General features: G+C 37.2%; 3 protein-coding genes and 1 pseudogene across 3 annotated transcripts; all 4 read left to right on the forward strand.

Moving 5' to 3' along the window:
* Window positions 1-5037: 5037 nt before the first annotated feature.
* Window positions 5038-7343, forward strand: LOC118262756 (para-nitrobenzyl esterase-like). Its single transcript, XM_035574350.2, has 3 exons — window positions 5038-5235; window positions 5483-6741; window positions 7058-7343. Exons 1-3 carry the CDS (start codon window positions 5059-5061, stop codon window positions 7242-7244), a joined length of 1623 nt encoding a protein of 540 aa, XP_035430243.2. The 5' UTR covers window positions 5038-5058; the 3' UTR covers window positions 7245-7343.
* Window positions 7344-9415: 2072 nt separating this feature from the next.
* On the forward strand, window positions 9416-11967 carry LOC118262776 (acetylcholinesterase). Its single transcript, XM_035574371.2, has 3 exons — window positions 9416-10044; window positions 10163-11409; window positions 11709-11967. The coding sequence occupies exons 1-3, from the start codon at window positions 9862-9864 to the stop codon at window positions 11965-11967; spliced, it is 1689 nt and encodes a 562-aa protein (XP_035430264.2). The 5' UTR covers window positions 9416-9861.
* Window positions 11968-12704: 737 nt separating this feature from the next.
* Window positions 12705-14943, forward strand: LOC118262239 (para-nitrobenzyl esterase-like). The gene is made up of 3 exons (XM_035573427.2): window positions 12705-12881; window positions 13029-14284; window positions 14554-14943. The coding sequence occupies exons 1-3, from the start codon at window positions 12705-12707 to the stop codon at window positions 14903-14905; spliced, it is 1785 nt and encodes a 594-aa protein (XP_035429320.2). The 3' UTR covers window positions 14906-14943.
* A 1504-nt stretch (window positions 14944-16447) lies between these two features.
* On the forward strand, window positions 16448-18648 carry LOC118262636 (venom carboxylesterase-6-like; annotated as a pseudogene).
* The last annotated feature ends 1381 nt before the right edge of the window (window positions 18649-20029 follow it).

Below are 20029 nucleotides of genomic sequence, written 5' to 3' on the forward strand. Positions count from 1 at the left end.
CAAACTTTCGCATTTATAATATTATATAAGTATGATTGTCACACTACATAGGTTTAGGCATCTAGGTATACACCTGTGGGGTCTCACATACATGTAATCTTACATTGTAAGAACAAACGATTTATCTATAGTAAACAAAACACTTGATATAAAAAAATTGCATAACCATAAAGATGATATTCAAAATTGTTTATTTTTCTGTGTAGGTTTAGGTTACTTTACCTATTTAATTTCAGCCTCAATGTACCAAATGATCAAACAATATACCAAACTACGTCCCTTTTTTTAAGGGGGTAAAATTATCCAATGACTTCTCCTGCTTTGGGCGAGGCGAAAGGGAGTGTCAGACACTTACTGACTAAAAACCACTCCGTTCCTACTCCTAGTTTTCGAGCCGGTAAACCCGCTAGGTAGTCCGCAGCTCCGGATAACCTAATCACGAACCTACGTAGAATTTAAGCCGTTTTTATTGATTGCTAATTACTTTAATTGCTAAATAAATCCTCGTGTTTTATGCATTATCTTTTAATCTTTTGATAAAGTAAAGTAGATTGTGCTTGAATATATTAACCTAACGTTAAAAGTTTTACAGTTAATTTGAAATATTTAATTCTAATCATAATCTAAATCCTTTACCATATAGAAGCTATTTATTTTTATGAATGAAATATTGATAATAAATACTGAAAGATACACATTTAGATACCGGTAATAAAAGAGATACACACAGAAATATTTCAAACTTCTTTATTTTATCTTTAGGGTGATACACTACGTATCTATATATATTTTATCTATAGACGTTTTATACCTATGTACCTACGTGGCTTCCGCTTGCATTGTTATCTAGATAAGTAAATACTATACGATGTTGTAAAATTGACATAGTAAGTAAGTAACATAAACATATTACATAGATAATGCAACATGCTTAATTGTTTATTGCTCGGCTCCTATTGATCGTACGTAGCGTGACACAAAAATATTTATTCAATTCGGGATAGTAGTTCCAGAGTTTAACGTGTTTAAACAAACAAACTCTTCAGATTTGTATTATATCATTAATTAGTAGATATAGACTATAATATCATTAATTACCATTCGGTACTTAGGTACATGCAAGGTTTAAGTGTGGGAGAGAAATACTTCTGCACAAATGGTCCGGTAGGACCAGAGCCATACCAAAGCCTCACAGAAAACTGAAGGGAAATAATGCTTGCGTTGTGTGAGTGAGAATACCGGAGGCCCAATTAACCCTCTTCTCAATCCCTGATTCCCAAACAACCCTTAAATTCCTAACCCCCGAAAAGGCTGGTAACGCAATCGTAACGACTCTAGTGTTTCGTTTGTTTTTGGGCGGCAGAGATGATACGTCAGCTCGTTTACCATCTTATACCATAAAAAAAGTTGCTGGCATATATTTAGGTAAATGTCCATATTTTAGCGTAAAAAAGATCCTGTTTTTAATCTACTAAGCACCTAATAGATGGCAGATAGATGATGAAATAGCCGAGATATGAATGAAACATAATTATTGACCAATATTACGCAATATTAATATTAGTAAAATGTAAGTATTTATTCTCTGATGTCTATCTAATTAATCAATCATGTACATTACATAAAGTAGTGATTTTTCTAATCTTTCAATCTGTAACGATGCGTGAAAAGGTTTATATTTTTATGGAAGATCTCAGGGATCCACACATTTTTTTTAAATGGTAAAGGACCATAATTTTCCATTTACAAATTTTTTTGATAGGGGAAGATCATCTAATGTCTTCTCCCGCTTTGGGTGTAGCAAGGCGAGAGGGAGTGTCAGGCTCTTACTGTCTAAAAACCACCCCCTACAAATTATGGTTTCCTCCTCTGTTGTGTGCGTTTACAAACACACGAGTTCACATACAAATGACACCCAGACCCGAAATTGACCACAATTTGTGGATCACACAAAGAGTTGCTCCGTGCGGGAGTTTAACCCGCTACATAATGCGCGATAGCTGGTTGCCCAGCCACCGCATCAACCGTGCAGTCAAACAAAAAAGAATTTCAAATTGAATGCAAACTCATCCAAAATGCGTAATTTTTAAACTTTTCAGCAAAACAAACATGGCGAGTCAGCAGAAAATACATGGTGCACTATTTCGAAGCTCGTTTATTACGTCAAGACCTTATTGGTCGAGCGATGAAACTTGTGATGAATGCACCGGACACGCGGAAAATTGGAAAACGCGACGGTCACTAGCAGCGCGCCCCGCGGGACCGACTCGCAAAACTACGCTTTTGATTCGCAATTGAGAACATTTCTCGCATGGAAATCCGTTTATTTTAAGCGGATTTTATTCTACAACTAAAAGTGTTTTGTTTGAGTAGAGTTATTACATTTATAAGCGAGGAAAATAGGTTTTTTTTTTTATAATTTAAGTAACCTTTCTAAAATCCTGTTGTTTGTTTTAAATTCATCTTTTACTTTTAACGATATTTCAGTAAAATTCTCATTCAGCACTTTGTTAAGATAACTAAGAAAATGACAAACATAGTCGATATACTTTGTTTGAGTAAATAATGAAATCGACAGATTTCATTTAAGATCTGAACCGTACTTGGAGAAAGTAGCACGTTCAATTTAACAAACTTTATTTCGAACTAAGAGTACGAATTGCTGCTGCTGTCCTATCGATCTCCGTAGTGTAAAATGAAAAACTAAACTTATATCAAACTAGCTGACCCGGCAAACTTCGTACCGCCTCAAACATTTTTTTCTCACCTTCCCTATATTTCTTTTATACAAACCTTCTCCTGACAATAAGGAATACATTAAAAAAATATCCAATTTGGTGCAGTCGTTAAGAAGTTATGCGCGTACATACATTTTAGCGATTCATTTTTGTTTATACAAAAGATGTATTGTAGGTTATATAAAACTAGCTTTCCGCCCGCGGCTTCGCCCACGTGTAATTCGGTTATATATAGCGCAATTACGTTTTTGACAATTTCATAGATCTGTTTAAGTATTTGCGTCTGATAGTCATCATCCCATGTGAATGAGCTGATGATGGAAGGTACAACTCCTCAACGGTTAGGAGTTGAAAGAATATTCTTACCAAGTTATACGTACATGTGAGGCTATTAGGTTGACCTGATAATAAAAAGTAAATCTCATTAACGTTAAGAATTTAGGTGAAAATGGATGCGGACAAATTTCGTCTCTTCACTTGTTTCCTTTTAGCTGTTTGTATGGTTTAGGGTATGGGTAGTGTTAACACAAAATAGGGATTTAAAGGCGTGATGTTATTAATGTTATGCATGTATGTACATAATTATGTATGTTAAAGAGACGACTGAAAGTTATCATACAAAGTCTTTTTTTTAAGGATGGGAAATCATCAAATGACCTCTCCCGCTCTGGGTGGAACGGAAGGGAGTGTCAGACTTTTACTGACTAAAACCCACCTCGTTCCTTCAGTTGCCCTTTGCGTTCCGGGGCCACGGTATCTCGTTAGAACTTTCCCGTAGCCCCGGCTCAGTTTATCCCGTTTCCCCCTGGGTTGACATTTCAAAAATCCCTTCTTAGTGCTCACTTATGTTACTAAAGGAACCTCTGTTCAAAATCTCAGAATCCTATACCGAGCGGTTTCGGCTGTGCGTTAATAAATCAGTCACCCAATCGCACCCCTAAATCACGATTGGAAAGTAGTTTGAAAAAACTTATAATGTTAAACATATTTACTTGCCTATGTACGTGTTCATGCCAAGTTTCAAGTTTATAAACCCAAGGAATAAGATTTTTCATAGAAACGTTTTTAAGCCGTTTCCCCCTATAGAGCGTTGAATTTCCAAAAATCCTTTCTTAGTGCTCCCCTACATATCCCAAGGAACCTACATTCCAAATTTCAGCTGTCTACGACCAGTAGTTTCGACTGTGCGTTGTCTGTCAGTCAGTCAGTCAGTCAGTCACTCAGTAACGGAAGAGTTTTATATATATAGATGTAGGTGTTTAGCACACTTTTCATTCGTCATTATAATCAACAGCTTCTGACAATTTTCTACCTCGACTGTAGGTCCTCTCTACATAAGAGAATTTGTCATAATCGTCTAGGTCGCAAATTAAAAGCTCCATTTATCACACAACGCTGCATTCTTTCTAATCTGTAGACTCTAGTCGAACCCTACGACATAAGTTCGGTATAGTTTTCCATTAAAAGTATCAATTTAGTAACATTTGACTAGAAAGTTCTCCCTAAAAACTTAAATTCTCTCGGGAACATGTAGGCTCTCGTTGGATGCGATTTAAGTTTCCCTGTCACAGTAATCCTTAGGATACTTCCCGTGTCACCCCAAGTTCTACGCTCAATGTGGTTTACTGGTATACGACTCTGTTTTGTAGGTAACCCTTGCTAGCTAACCTTCCTACAATTTACTTGAAAACTTTTGTTAGGGTGACATTACAGCGTTTGTTTTGTAAACGTCTTTAAAGCTAGCTCCTTAAGTTCGTATTTATTTATCACGAAGGTAACGATGCATTTATGACTTTAAATACCATACCAGCAAACTTACGATGTAATATTAAAGCGGCATAGTAAATTTAATTCTGTTTTAAAAGGAATTTTCAATATATTATGATTATAGTTTGCTGGTAATTTATGGAAACGTAATTCCATAATTCTGAATACAGAAAAAAATAAAATCTACTTATGTTTTGTTCAGTTCGAGTTCAATTGAGATAGCATGCAGCAGCCAAGCAGCAGTCATTACATCCGTAGATTTAGTGTGAATAGATGAGTTTAGACGCTTTAGCCAAACGTGTTTAGGTACACCTAATATTATTCAGTAATAACAAGCTAAAACCGAATACAAGCTGAAAACTAACGATGATTAGCAAAATGATGTCTGATCATGATCAGTGATCCGTGCTATCTGCACAGATCATCTTGTCTTTGTGCCTTATTAAATTGATTGTCTCTACTTATCTGGCGAGACGATAGCGGTATCGGTACAAAATTGAAGTATTTATACACATTTGAACCGTAATAGCCATTAATTAAGGATCAGGTAAAGATGTGGAAGTGTGTAGTGTTCCTGGTCTGTTTGGTATTGAGCTTGGTGCTCGCCGATGAGGAGTGGCGCCTCGTGAATATCACTCAGGGTCCTATCCGCGGCCGCCTCGAAGACGGCGTTTACTCCTTCTATAACATTCCTTATGCTTCTGCACCCACAGGAACAGATCGATTCAAGGTAAATTACGTTTAAAGCTGCTTCAGTTATGTGTTGTGTGATTTTTGCAATAAGATAGTAATGGCTAAATAACTATTAATGATGACAAAGCGTAATAAACGTTTGTTATTCTTGAAACAGTCGTTTAATAAAGAGTGTTGAAGTTGTGGAAAAGTTTCAGTTTTTGCGTGTGAGATTTTAGTGAAGTCTTGCTTTATTGTTTACTGTTTTCATTAAAATCTATTAATTACCTTGTTATAAATTCCAGGCTCCTCTTGCCCCACCAGTATGGTTGACTCCTTTTGATGCTGTAGATCGCAGAATCGCATGCCCACAGATTTGGGTGGGTTCTGGTGAAGTGAATATTCATGAAAATTGTTTGGTGGCGAACGTATTTGTCCCTGATACGGAGGATACTAATCTACCCGTACTAGTTAACGTTCACGGCGGAGGGTACGTACTCGGTTACGGACAACAATCACAGTTTAAGGACCTAGTGAGAAGCAGGAAAATTATTGTACTCACTTTTAACTATAGATTAGGAGTCCACGGCTTTCTGTGTCTTGGCACTGAAGGTGCTCCTGGTAATGCGGGTCTAAAAGACCAGCTAGCATTCCTTCGTTGGGTTAAAGCCAATATTGCCAGCTTTGGAGGTAACCCTGATGATGTAACACTTTCCGCTTGCAGTGCAGGATCTGGCTCGATAGACTTCTTAAGTCTTTCCAATCTCACTAAAGGACTGTATACGAAAACTATACAGGAGAGTGGTGCCAGTATAGGTGGTGTTGGAGCACAAGTAGATCCTATTGAGCACGCAAAGAGTTATGCAAGACTCCTGAACTTCCACAATGTTGATGATTTGAACAGCTTGGAAGAGTTCTATAGAACGGCTCCCTTTGAGCTTCTAGTTTCAGGTGTGGATGAAATACTAAACACTAAGAATGTTAATATTCTTTTCGGTCCTTGCGTGGAACGCGACATTGGGCAAGAGCATATAGTTACTGAAGCTCCGATGAATATTATAAGACAAGGTAACTATACTAAAGTGCCTAGGATATATGGCTTCACTAACATGGATGGAGCTTTCCGACTTCCACAATTTGATACCTGGAAGGACGGTATGAACGAGAGATTCTCAGACTTTTTACCAGCTGAGTTACAATTTGAGAGTGAAGAAGTTAAAGAGCAAGTTGCTCAGGAAGTCAAAGAGTTTTATTTTAACAGTAGCCCTGTTAGTGAGGACAACATTTTGTCTTATATTGCTTATTTCACCGATGTGATATTTGCTGTTCCAATATTGAAATCTGTATCATCGCGTATAGAGGCTCTTGGTGACACGATATATCTGTTTGAGTACTCGTTTGTGGATGAACATACTCCGAGTTTCCCCCACACAGACGTACGTGGTGCTGATCATTGTTTCCAAGAAATAGCTGTCACCGATGAAGACGTGTCTGGTAGAACAGAGGAATATAAACAAATGAAGGAAATTATGAGAGACTACTGGACGAATTTTATATTGACTGAGTAAGTGACCATTATTATTATTTTTAAAACTAGGATTTTCTCCTGTGTCGTAGGTGCGTTGGGCGTTGGTCGTGGGTCTGTGCATGTGATGGTTGGACCTGACACAATAATTTGTGGATCGCACAAAGAGTTGGTCGTGGGAATCGAATCCGCCACACGTTGCACGGCAGCCAGTAGCCCAGCCACCGCGCCAACCGTACAGTCAAATTAGCTATCAATAGTATTTACAATGAAGTAGAAAAATATAGTTTAAATAAATTACATCAAATACGTTACTAACAGAATCATCGTAACATTTTGTATAATTTATTTGCAGTTCTCCTTCGAGTTTCAACTCTCCTCTGCCGCACTGGCCACCAGCGAATGCACAGCGTGCTCCTCACATGGCATTGGGCAACCGTATTGAACTCAGAAACGACATTATTCGGGACAGAATAGCTTTCTGGGATACAATTTACGATAAATATTATCGCGGACCAGTGGTTTACCCCTCTACCTCTTAAACAGATCAAAATCTCACAGATATTGCTTGTCAAAGTATAGGTACGTTATATTTTGACTAGCTAGATCTGTAGGATGAAAATTTAATGTGTCTTTTGTAAACTCTTATGTAAACCCCACTATTGTATAAGTTGGGCTATAAAATATCTGTAGCACTTTCCGTCCCTGTTCAGTTATAATTTGAATAAAGCATTTTTAATAAATGATGTATTTTTTATTTCTACTTTTTTAAATTATTATTATTGAGATTAATGATTTTGAGTTAGTGACATAAATACCGCATTGCTAAATAATGATAATCTATCTATAACATAAAAAATAAGTCGGGTTTTCCTTCCTGACGCTATAACTGCAGAACGCACGAACCGCTTTCTACGGTTTTGCATTTTCGTTGGTAAGGACTCGCGATATGAGGTTTAAGTATAGCAAAGAGATAAAAGCAGGAACACGGGAAAATCATTGGTGGCGAAACAGAGTTCACCGGGTTTGCTATATTATAATACTGGTGTACGAAGGTAAACATGTAATTAATTCCTAGAAACAAACAATAGATTTCAAATGATGTCTTTCTAATTACATGAAAATTAAAATTAATTTTGCCTAGTTCCGGAGCCAACTCCAGTTTAGCCACTACTCGAGATAAGCTTACGTGCCTCGTAGTAGTAAAGTAAGTCTAATAACATAATAGATAATAAGTATTATTTATTACTATTGTTTCAAAGATAGTACTAATCTTTTCGAGTACCTTTCGAATAATTACGTACATGTGATTATTCAAGTAATCCGGATATTTACGTTATACACATAATAAAATTACTATGACTTATTTATTAAGTCTGTTTATTTGTTGCAACACGTGAAATTAATAGGTAGGTATGCAAATGCATTATGTATTAAAGTATCTGCTTATATAATGTTTGTAAAACTTTACGTACAGTTGTAAAATTGTTTCTGAAACATTAGACTAAAGTCCCTAACCCTAACGAATACTATTCGACTTACTCCAAAAACACTTCAAAACAACGATCTTTCGACGCGTATTTGAGATTTCGAAGTATTTGAAAGCAATTTTTCAGATCATTGCGCAATTCATGTACTTATGGCCTTTTCAAGATTTTATCACTGCATAAACTTTGGGGAATTTTCACCCCAGAGTTTATTGCTAAATTTTGGAGCGGCGGAGTGCCGTCAAGAGTGCCTCAGCGACCTCTTTCCTTAACATTTTTCGCCGTAAATCTGAGTTTCGGGCTAAAAACTGCAGCGCTGTTACATCGCTATGTCTGGTAACATGGCGGAATGTACTTGGTGAATTTATGAATTCTATTACTGCTGCGCGGACACCGTTCATATAAATAAACGTGAATTATGAAGAATAGGACGACGGTAGCACATTATTCGTAACTATTTTATATGGAGACACTATAATATTATTATATGAATAATTATGTTATGTTGTAGAAAGTGATAATATTATTTACTAAGCTAATGAGAAGTAATTTTTCAAGACATTAAATAAGGCTACTTAATAATTTATAGGTTACGTATAAACTTTCATGTCAAAATTCTGCCGCACGCATAGACATTTAATGATTACTTAGGTAAACTATTCCTTACTAACGATTTTGTATCGAAAACTATAGCTAAGGACTGGGTTAAGTAGCCTTTAAATTACTCTGAGGGCGTTAGTTATTGGACACATTGGCAATTAATGCCTAACTTAGGCACGACGAATTTAATGTGTTATGAACGTTAATTTTTAATTTCATTTGAATCGACTGCTAATATTACCACTTAAATTTTGTTTTTCTCAATTTTTTGATAACAAATTTATCTGACACTAATAAAAAGTATAAATGAATAGAGCAATAAATATATATTAGTCGCTTTATAGGGACATAATAAAATGCGAACGTGAGTATAGAATTTATGAATACCCCACATCATTCAGTCTTATTGTTAGATTAGATTACCAGTTGTATTTTGGTTCTGTATATATTTTACAATATTTATTTTGACAAGTTTAAATCTTTATTTATACTTAGTAATTCAGTTATCGTCAGACATATTTTTATATTAACCAGAATGCAATTACATATGTAATTAACTCTTCACATCAGTTAATTTCGAGGGCTCATAAACTAGTAGAGTATTTCGAATTATTGTGGGTATTCTAATTGAGTTTAATATTTCATAAAATTTTCATTCATGGTCTGGTTGGAGATTGGCTGGCCAGGTATAATAGGCCCGCTTCATGAAGGAAGAAATGGTTTTTCATTAATCTAGGAATTAGGTTTAAGACTTGTAAAAATATCACTTCGATCGGTAGATCTATGGATAGTTTAAATTACAATTTTCCAGAAATATTCTGTAAAGTAATTGTCCTTTGGAAGGACACCTTCCAATTTATATTAAAGAAGGTCATCTTTATAATCAAACCAATTGCAGTTTTTCGCAAATACGAATTTTTGCGACAGATCTCTAAAATAAGAGCTATTTTTGTAGAATTTTATCTTTCTCAGATAGATAGCTAGATAGGATACAGATACTTCATTGGGTGCATATATAAAACAAACATTGGACAAGAAGACAATTTCACATTAAGCAGGGAGCTTGGTCGAGATGTGGAAGTGTGCTATACTTGTATTTTGTAGTAGTCTAGTACTGGTGCAGGGCCAAGATGATTGGCTGCAGGTGAACATCACCCAGGGACCGGTGCGCGGGCATAAGGATCCTGACGGTGGTCTCTACGTGTTCTATAATATTCCATATGCTACGGCACCCACGGGGAGAGATAGATTCAAGGTAAATATTTCTGTATATTAATAAATACTCATATTGGCAATTGCAAGATAGCGAAAATGATTTGTCTAAAAATATAAATAAAAAATGTAGTGTTTAAACTTGCCATTATTTTCTACAGGCTCCCCTGCCTCCACCAGTATGGATGTCACCACTCGACGCCGTAAATAGAAACATCCGCTGCCCGCAGCCTAGCGTAGTAGGGAACACTCAGGAAGATTGCCTGGTAGTCAACCTGTTCGTCCCTGATACCACAGACACAAATCTACCTGTCCTGGTCTTTGTCCATGGAGGGGCTTTCCAGAATGGTCACGGCCTTTCTAATCAATACCGAGAATTAGTGCGAACAAACAAACTAATAGCAGTCTCATTTAACTATAGAATAGGTGTCCACGGATTCTTATGTCTTGGCACTGAAGGTGCTCCTGGTAACGCAGGGATTAAGGATCAGGTAGCACTACTACATTGGGTAAACGCAAACATTGCTAAATTTGGAGGTAACCCACAAGATGTGACACTAGCAGCCTGCAGCGCGGGTTCTGGTGCAGTGGATGTCTTAACACTCTCTAGTGCTACGACAGGGCTGTTCCAGAAAGCTATCTTAGAGAGTGGCAGCAGTACAGGAGCTGTAGGTGTAATCATTGATCCCATCCAAAATGCTAAGAATTATGCAAAGGTGCTGAATTTTGATAATGTTGATGATTTAGAAAGTTTAGAAGAATTTTATAGAAATGCTCCGTTTGAACTATTAACTTCACGTGTCGATGAAATAGTAGACAATAAGGATACTGCTGTTAGATTTGCTCCATGCGTGGAACGAGATATTGGTCTGGAGCGAGTTATTATGGACGCACCGATGAGTGTCATTAAACGCGGTAACTACACCAAGGTCCCTTTGCTATACGGATTTACTAACATGGAAGGTGCAATGAGACTTCCTTATTTTGATGACAAAGTTCAAATGAATGAGAAATTCTCGGATTTCTTACCAGCAGAATTGCACTTTGATACCGCCGAAGAGAAAGAACAAGTTGCTCAGAGAGTAAAACAATTTTATTTTGGGGATAACGATGTGAGTGAAGACACCATGGTACAATTTCTTCTGTACTTTACTGATGTGTTATTTGCGTATCCAATGTTGAAATCTTTGTCAGCTCGAGTAGAAGCTCTAGGTGACACAATTTATCTGTTTGAGTACTCGTTTGTGGACGATGATACGCCAAGTTTTCCTCATACTAACGTTCGTGGGGCTGAACATTGCTGGCAATCAAGGGCAGTTCGTGATCAGGATCTGACTGGTAGAACAGATGCATACAAGCAGATGGTACAATTAGCCAGGGAATACACCCTCAACTTTATACTTACTGGGTAAGGCTGACTTTTATTACTTTATTATTTAAAATCTATGTTTTTAAAGTAGTCTAAAGTGTTCGTCTTCCGTTAAAAATTTTGAAATTTTAAAGAAATTTCTTGTATAAAAATAAGTCGGGTTTTCCTTCCTGACACGATTTTGCATTCGTTGGAAAGGTCTTGGGCTCCGTGAGGTTTATAGCAAAGAAAATTCAAGAGAAAAGTAGGAAAACAGGGAAAATCATCGGTGGCGAAACGGAGTTCGCCAGGTTTGCTAGTATTTAATATAATAAGTATTATGTAACATTTTGTTTCAGATCTCCAACATCAAGCGACACACGTTTTCCATTATGGCGTCCAGCGAATGCCCAAAGATCTCCTCACATGTCGATAGGTCCTGTCATAGAGCTGAAGGATGACATTTTGGGAGAAAGAGCAGCACTCTGGGACTCCATCTACGACGAACACTATCGAGGTCCACTAGTGCCTGATAGTTATACTGGTGGTGTTTCCTCTGTAATAATCTCGAAAATAATCATTGTAATGACCATTACCGCTGTTATTTTCAATTGGTGATAAAATTTGAAAAGATCTGTACAATGTGAAATAAGTGTAATCGTTTAACTTTAAACAAGTTATGTAAATATTCAAAAATGTATTAATTAAGTTAAGTAATAATACGGAAATTAAACATATTTTATTTTTATTTTGCCTTTTTTCATTTATTTTGAAATCGTAGAAAAAATAAAGGAATGTTTTATTTTACTTTATAACAGTTTTAATAGTGATATGATAAAATAAAGAATATTAGATTAGAAGAGATGTGTAAGCTGTGTGGTGGCTGCTGACGGTAGAGAGAAAACATTTGTCCCCCTACCTCTAGTCTTACTGTTGGTGCCGCATCAGCTGACTAAGGGTCGTGCAGACCCGCGAGAGAGAAGGCTAAATATATTTGATAGAGGTTCGGCAGAAGCATAATCTGATTTTGAACATTTTAAATTGACGTCTTCAATCAAACTCTCTTTGTAGAGAAGGTCAGGAGTGTCAAACAAAATATTAATGTTTACTTTAATTTAACATCACAGTCACGAGTTTCTCTATCCGCTAAATAAATAATGAATTATAATTAGTCTCCAGAATTCGTTTAATCTTTGATATATCGTAATGAAAATATTTTTAGTTGATCGCGATAGCGGTCATTAACGATATTTTCCGGCTAGCTAATTGATTGATTTTATTTTTATCTTAAGACGGGAGGCAATATATTTCTCAGCCACGTCTCTGAGTATTGAGAGTGTTGTAAGCCATACAAGATGTGGAAGTTGGTGCTGCCATTATTTTGCTGTTTAGCAAATGTCCTAGGTAAGGACTCGCGCGTTGTAAATACAGCGCAAGGACCAGTGCGCGGCCGCCTGCTCCCCGGTGGGGGGGTCTACGGATTCTATAACATTCCTTACGCATCTGCCCCTACAGGGGCGGATAGATATAAGGTAATTTCTTTATATTTTTTACAAAATGGATCATTCGAAATCTTGATTCATAGAATGTCAATATTTTGGGGCCGTTAGTCTCATACTTGTGTAATAAAATAAAATTGTGACGATGTTCTTGATACACACAATGCTAATTTTGTGCAGGCACCCCGTCCTCCACCAACATGGGTAACAATATTTGAAGCTGAAGATCGCAAGATTATATGTCCGCACCGACGATCTGGTGACCCTATGAATGCCCTGGAAGACTGTCTTGTAGTCAACGTGTTTGTTCCTGATACAGCAGACACTAACTTACCTGTACATGTCTTCATTCACGATGGAGCTTACCAATTTGGTTTTGGTTTACAGAAAACTTTTACAGAATTAGTAAAAAGGCAAAACATTATTTCAGTATCCTTTAACTACAGATTAGGAGTTCATGGCTTCCTATGTCTTGGCACTGAAGCTGCTCCTGGCAATGCGGGGCTGAAGGATATGGTGGCACTCCTGCGTTGGGTAAACACCAACATTGCTAGTTTCGGGGGTAATCCTGATGATGTGACTTTATCTTCCTGTAGTGCTGGATCTGGTTCCTTGGATTTCCTTACTGTTTCGAGCCTTACCGACGGACTTTTTAAGAAAGTAATACAGGAGAGCGGTACTGTCATTGGTGCTGTCGGGGCACAAGTCGATCCTGTTCAGAATGCTAGGAACTACGCCGCGGTACTAAACTTTGACAATGTCAACGATTTGGACAGTTTAGAAGAATTCTACAAGAGTGTTTCCATTGAGCAACTAATTTCACGAACTGATGCTATAATAAATAATGAAGGCGTTACTGCAAGATTTGGACCATGTGTAGAACGGGACTTTGGACAAGAAATATTTATATCAGAATCTCCTATGAATATATTATCACGAGGGAACTATACGAAGGTGCCTCGGATGTATGGGTTCACTACCATGGATGGTTCAGTTAGATTGAGTGTTTTCGACACTTGGAGAGAAATGATGAACGAAAAGTTTTCAGATTTTTTGCCATCAGAATTACACTTTGATAATGAAGAAATTAAAGAGCAAGTTGCCCAGAGGGTGAAACAATTTTATTTCGCAGATAGTCCCGTGGGTGACCATAATATTGTGTCTTACCTTAATTATAACACTGATGTATTATTTGCATATCCAATGTTAAGAACCCTTTCCACTCGTGTGGGTGCTCTCGGAGATCCGATATATTTGTTTGAATACTCTTTTGTGGATGAAAATTCTCCAGTTTTACCTCAAACTGATGAAAATGGTGCGAGACATTGTTCTCAAGAAAGAATAGTCGCGGATGGAGATGTTACTGCTGCTACAGACGAATATAGGCGAATGCAAGAAATTATGAGAGTTTATTGGATGAACTTCATTGCTAATGGGTGAGATTCTTATAGTTTCAAGCTGTGGTCAATGCCGAATGAAATTAAATTAATAGTTAGAGCAGTAACTTCATATAGTATGGAGCGTGTTTGAGATTAACGCTCTGGCTTATAAAACCTAGATTTATCTTCCTTAACGCGTTAAAGGCCACGTCGGTGACTGGCGACTGACGCTTAGCGAAGAATTTGCCTTCTTTCGGCAGTTCATGCTTTAATATTAAAGGATAATCTTTTGGTCACAGTTTTAAAATATTTAACATTTGTTTCAGATACCCATCATCTAACGATCCAAGTTTGCCGACGTGGACACCTGCGAATGCTCAAAGAGCTCCTCACATGTCCTTGGGTCGAAATATAGAGCTGAGGAATGCCAGTCCTATTGCGGAGAGAGCCGCTTTCTGGGATGAAATCTTCGATGAATATTTCCGAGGGCCTATTATAGACACAGATTCCATTCCTTCTACTTCTACCTCTGCTTCTACTTCTTCTTCTACTTCCACTTCTACTGATACGCCTACTACTACTCCTGCTCCTACTCCCAGCGCCGCCTCTTCTTTAGTTATATCAAACTTCATTTTCGTATCTTTATTGTTATCTTTTTATTTTACTTTGTACTTGTAGTGAGTTAAGTTTTACTAAATAAATATCTATTTTTATATGTACAATAAATGTCACATATATGTTAGAATGTGTAAATGGGTCTATTTTATTAAGTCGATCAAGTTACCTTTACTCTAAAAGTGTTTTGACGTGCTTGTTTGGATTTGGTTATTTTTCATCACCTTCGGGTTACCAATTACCCTCCTTAATTAATTCAGAGATTACTACTGCAAAAGTTATTTTTGGGTTTCGAAATGCCGGAGCTTTTAATTATGATGATGTGATAATTCTGTACTCCGTACTAATAATATAATAATAAAGTTTATTTATTTAGATAACTGAGATCCACAAATGACCTTAAGGAATAAAATTAGTTAATATGTAATAGTAAGCAGGCACTTAGTGCGCTGCACTAATTACCACATTAGTGGACAGTCGTGCCTATCAGCTATTGAACATTTCTAAAGAAATCGAATAGTTTTGAGTAACTCGGAAATCGATCTCGATTTATGACTTTCATTTCAATTTTTTATTTCATACCTTAATTTTTTATTTATTTAACACTTACAACTACGACTACGTTATTCAGTCAAACTAAAATAGAGTATGGAGCGACATCTATCGTCATCACCTAAAACTATTAGGATAAAGCAAGTGATATCCATCGGTCTCTATTCTTTAGTTTTGAATGTCAAGCCTAGTTTATCGATTCGAATGTTTCTATAATCTAACATTGTTGATAGGTCTTGTCCTATGCCAAGAACTAACTGTATAGTTAAGATATATTATTTTGGGAGACAGAGAAGCATTGTGGGACTTCATCTACGAGGAATACTACGGAGGTCCACTAGTGCCTGATACTGGTAGTATCGTTTTTTAAGTAACGGTAAACGAGCAGACCAATCACCTGATGCTAAGCAATCGCCGCCGCCCATGGACATCCGAAACACCAGAAGCGTTACAAATGCGTTGCCGACCTTTTGGGATTAGAAATTGAAGGGCTGGAGTTGGGGAATCGGGAATTGCGAAGGGTGGTAATTGGGACAGTTGTGCACGGTAACCTCACTCATTCAACGAAATACAATGCAAGCAGTTGTTTCACGTTGGTCGTCTATGAGGCCGTGGTATCACTCCGGTCGAGCCGGCCTATTCGTGTCGAAGCATGGCTCTCCAACACATAAACAGTTATGAAGCAGTGACGATAGAATTGAATATAATCACCCCCTCACCTCTTGTTACTGATGTATGTTGTAAGGACCTACAAGTTTGACAGGCTGGGCAACTACGGTTACTGATAAACGTGAACTTCTTTAACTGCGATCTTCCGTCAAATGTACAGGGGGTCACTAATCTAGCGGTGACTTTTAACGAGATGTTGATAATGTTTATCTTTACCAAAATTTACTACCGTCACGATTTCCTCAATCCAAATAATGCATTATAATCACTAGAATTCGTTTAATCGTTGATATCTAAATAGAATTCGAACTTGATTGAGATATCACTGATTAGCAACTTATTTTTCAGGCTGACTAGATGATTGATTTTAATATTTATCGTTTTTAATTTAATAAAAATACCGATATTAATGGAAGAGGTTGTAACGTACTTCTCAGTCTCGTCTAGGATTAGTGAGAGTGCAGTAAGCCATCCAAGATGTGGAAGATTGTGTTGCCATTGTTTTGCTGTTTAGCAAATGTCCTAGGTGACGAGTCGCGCGTTGTAAGTACGGCTCAAGGACCAGTTAGCGGGCGCCTGCTCCCTGGTGGGGGGTCTACGGATTCTACAACATTCCTTACGCCTCTGCCCCCACAGGAGTTGATAGATATAAGGTAAGTTTCTTTATATTTTCTACTAATATTCTGTGGCCATTTTAATCACATACTTGTGTACAATTTTACAAAATAATATGCTTTATTTTCACAATAAATTAAAATACTATACCTACTGAAATATTTGATAATTTTGTGCAGGCACCCCGCCCTCCACCAACATGGCTAACAATATTTGAAGCTGAAGATCGCAAGATCATATGTCCGCAACACTTTGTCACTCAAACTATGAATGTCCAGGAAGACTGTCTCGTAGTCAACGTGTTTGTTCCCGATACAGCAGACACTAACCTACCTGTACATGTCTATGTGCACGGTGGAGCTTACCAATTTGGTTTTGGTTTGCAGGAAAAGTTTACTGAGTTGGTAAAAAGTAAAAAAATAATTTCAGTATCCTTTAACTACAGATTAGGAGTCCATGGCTTCCTATGTCTTGGCACTGAAGCTGCTCCTGGTAATGCGGGGCTGAAGGATATGGTGGCACTCCTGCGTTGGGTAAACACCAACATTGCTAGTTTCGGGGGTAATCCTGATGATGTGACTTTATCTTCCTGTAGTGCAGGATCTGGTGCATTGGATTTCCTTACTGTTTCGAGCCTTACCGACGGACTTTTTAAGAAAGTTATACAGGAGAGCGGTACCGTCATTGGTGGTGTTGGAACACAAGTTGATCCTGTCCAGAATGCTAGGAACTACGCCTCGGTACTAAACTTTGACAATGTCAACGATTTGAACAGTTTAGAAGAATTCTATAAGAGTGTTTCCTTTGAGCAACTAATTTCACGAACTGATGCTATAGTAAATAATGAAGGAGTTACTTCACGATTTGGACCATGTGTAGAACGAGACTTTGGACAAGAAATATTTATATCAGAATCTCCTATGAATATATTATCACGAGGGAACTATACGAAGGTGCCTCGGATGTATGGGTTCACTACTATGGATGGTTCAGTTAGATTGGGTGTTTTCGACACTTGGAAACAAATGATGAACGAAAAGTTTTCAGATTTTTTGCCATCAGAGTTTCACTTTGATAGTGAAGAAATTAAAGAGCAAGTTGCCCAGAGGGTGAAACAATTTTATTTCGCAGATAGTCCCGTGGGCGACCATAATATTGTGTCTTACCTTAATTATAACACTGATGTATTATTTGCATATCCAATGTTAAGAACCCTTTCAACTCGTGTGGGTGCTCTCGGAGATCCGATATATTTGTTTGAATACTCTTTTGTGGATGAAAATTCTCCAAGTTTACCACATACTAGCGAAATTGGTGCAACACATTGTGCTCAAGAAATGATTGTAGCCGACAGAGATGTTACTGCTGCTACAAACGAATATAAGAGAATGCAAGAAATTATGAGAGATTATTGGATGAACTTTATTTCCAATGGGTGAGATTCTTTGTAATAAGAAGTTAAATGCGCTTATTATATTGTTTGTTCGATGCTTTATAAATTAATACTTTAGGCATAAGCTTTAAATATTTTATCAATCGTGTCTTAAAATTCATGAAAATCCTACGCTATTGTACCTACATATAATGATGATTTTATTTCGTTTAATTTTCATGATTAAACAAGTCATTATTACTACACCAATAATTTTGACCACCGCTTTAAATTATTTGATATTCGTTTCAGTTACCCATCATCTAGTGATCCAAGTTTGCCGACGTGGACACCTGCGAATGCTCAAAGATCTCCTCACATGTCCTTGGGTCGAAATATAGAGCTGAGGAATGCCAGTCCTATTGCGGAGAGAGCCGCTTTCTGGGATGAACTCTTTGAAGAACATTTCCGAGGACCTATTGTAGACACGGATCCCGTTCCTTCTCCTACTCCGGGCGCTGCCTCTTCTTTAGTTATATCAAACATATTTTTCGTATCTCTATTGTTCTCTTTTTATTTTACTTTGTGCTCGTATTAAGTTAAGTATATACGTACGACTGTTTTTATAAAATAAATTACGTTTTAAAATATATGTATGTGTTCATGGGTCTATTTATTGAGACATCTAACTAACACCCACATCTGAAGTTTTGATGTTGACTTTCTTGATTGATTTAAGGTTTTTGATCTGTTTTTTTTTTGTTAGAGAACAATATCAGAAAGGTAGGGTCTATGGTGACTTAGCGGACTACCGTGGTTCGGATTCAAAGTAGGAGTATGAACTGGGTGATTTTTGGGTAGTAAGAGTCTGACACTCCCTCCAAGGGATATGTGATTTGGTGGTTTTCCCACCTACAAAAAATGGATTTAAAGGAAAGATGTATGTGAGTATCGTTACGCCATATATCAGAAGGGATAGGCAGAAATATACATTACGGCACTTAATACCACTGTATAAGTTTATAAGTTCCGTATAATACAGGTGAGCCTATACCCATATATTGGGCACAATTCCAGACTCTGTGTTACTACTGAGAAATTTTCGAGATCCGAATAAAATCCCAGCAATACTTTGCCTGACCTTGGAATTGAAACGAAGACTAATTGCTCAGCAATTAGCAGCAATGTTAGATAGTATAGTATATTTTACTTTTTACCATATTATTTACGAGAAATGATTTCTTAACTTGCTAGACTCGGCTCTTGGCAGTTCGTCTCATAGATGAAAATTTTCATCTACGATTAGACCATGTGGTTCAGTAACACTCCAAATCTCGTATGTAGAGACATCTGCCGTCATCACGTAATACTAGTAGGTCCTATAATTGTCATAACAAAGATAAAACAAGCGATATCTATAGATCCGCCTCTATTGTTTTGTTTGCTAATACCACGTTTATCAATTCTAATGTTTTTATTTTTTAAACAACAACAAGAAGGTATTTGATGTGATTTAGATAAAATCAGAAATGTAAAAGGATTATACGTAAGAAACTTGTTGTTTGGTGCTATCACCTTCATTTTCAGAGAGCCTTCCTATTTGGGAAATTTTGGCTACAAGTAAACAAACTCCAAACTAAATATGCTCCTCTGGTATTGCAGTTGTAGTATCCCTTAGTCGTTAGTAACTATAGTCTTACTATTGTATAGGCTTTTTGGCTTAAGGCTCTTCAGCCCATGACGGGATTTTAGCCACGGGCTCCTTTGCTAAAAAGCCAATGGGATGCTACTGATAGAAACCCATCAAAGCCACCCAAGAAAGTGGGGTGATGGCAGAGAAGAATACTCTTCCCGCTGGTGTCGTAGGAGTATTGGAAGATACATTTGACTTATGAGATTATAGCAAGCCCTTTTAAGTGCTGCTAAAGATGACGATGATCCTAACAAGAAGCTTTTTAAAATAGGGAAATAAGTTTTCC

The sequence above is a fragment of the Spodoptera frugiperda genome, chromosome 12 (genome assembly GCF_023101765.2).
Source record: "Spodoptera frugiperda isolate SF20-4 chromosome 12, AGI-APGP_CSIRO_Sfru_2.0, whole genome shotgun sequence".
Taxonomy (NCBI): Eukaryota; Metazoa; Arthropoda; class Insecta; order Lepidoptera; family Noctuidae; genus Spodoptera; species Spodoptera frugiperda.

What these genes read in the sequence shown, in the direction of transcription:
- LOC118262756 (XM_035574350.2), top strand. Translation starts at nt 5,059, where the DNA reads ATGTGGAAGTGTGTAGTGTTCCTGGTCTGTTTGGTATTGAGCTTGGTG. An exon ending in CAGGAACAGATCGATTCAAG is followed by an intron (nt 5,236 to 5,482) that starts GTAAATTACGTT and finishes TATAAATTCCAG; the next exon opens with GCTCCTCTTGCCCCACCAGT. An exon ending in ACGAATTTTATATTGACTGA is followed by an intron (nt 6,742 to 7,057) that starts GTAAGTGACCAT and finishes ATTTATTTGCAG; the next exon opens with TTCTCCTTCGAGTTTCAACT.
- LOC118262776 (XM_035574371.2), top strand. Translation starts at nt 9,862, where the DNA reads ATGTGGAAGTGTGCTATACTTGTATTTTGTAGTAGTCTAGTACTGGTG. An exon ending in CGGGGAGAGATAGATTCAAG is followed by an intron (nt 10,045 to 10,162) that starts GTAAATATTTCT and finishes TATTTTCTACAG; the next exon opens with GCTCCCCTGCCTCCACCAGT. An exon ending in CTCAACTTTATACTTACTGG is followed by an intron (nt 11,410 to 11,708) that starts GTAAGGCTGACT and finishes ATTTTGTTTCAG; the next exon opens with ATCTCCAACATCAAGCGACA.
- LOC118262239 (XM_035573427.2), top strand. Translation starts at nt 12,705, where the DNA reads ATGTGGAAGTTGGTGCTGCCATTATTTTGCTGTTTAGCAAATGTCCTA. An exon ending in CAGGGGCGGATAGATATAAG is followed by an intron (nt 12,882 to 13,028) that starts GTAATTTCTTTA and finishes AATTTTGTGCAG; the next exon opens with GCACCCCGTCCTCCACCAAC. An exon ending in ATGAACTTCATTGCTAATGG is followed by an intron (nt 14,285 to 14,553) that starts GTGAGATTCTTA and finishes CATTTGTTTCAG; the next exon opens with ATACCCATCATCTAACGATC.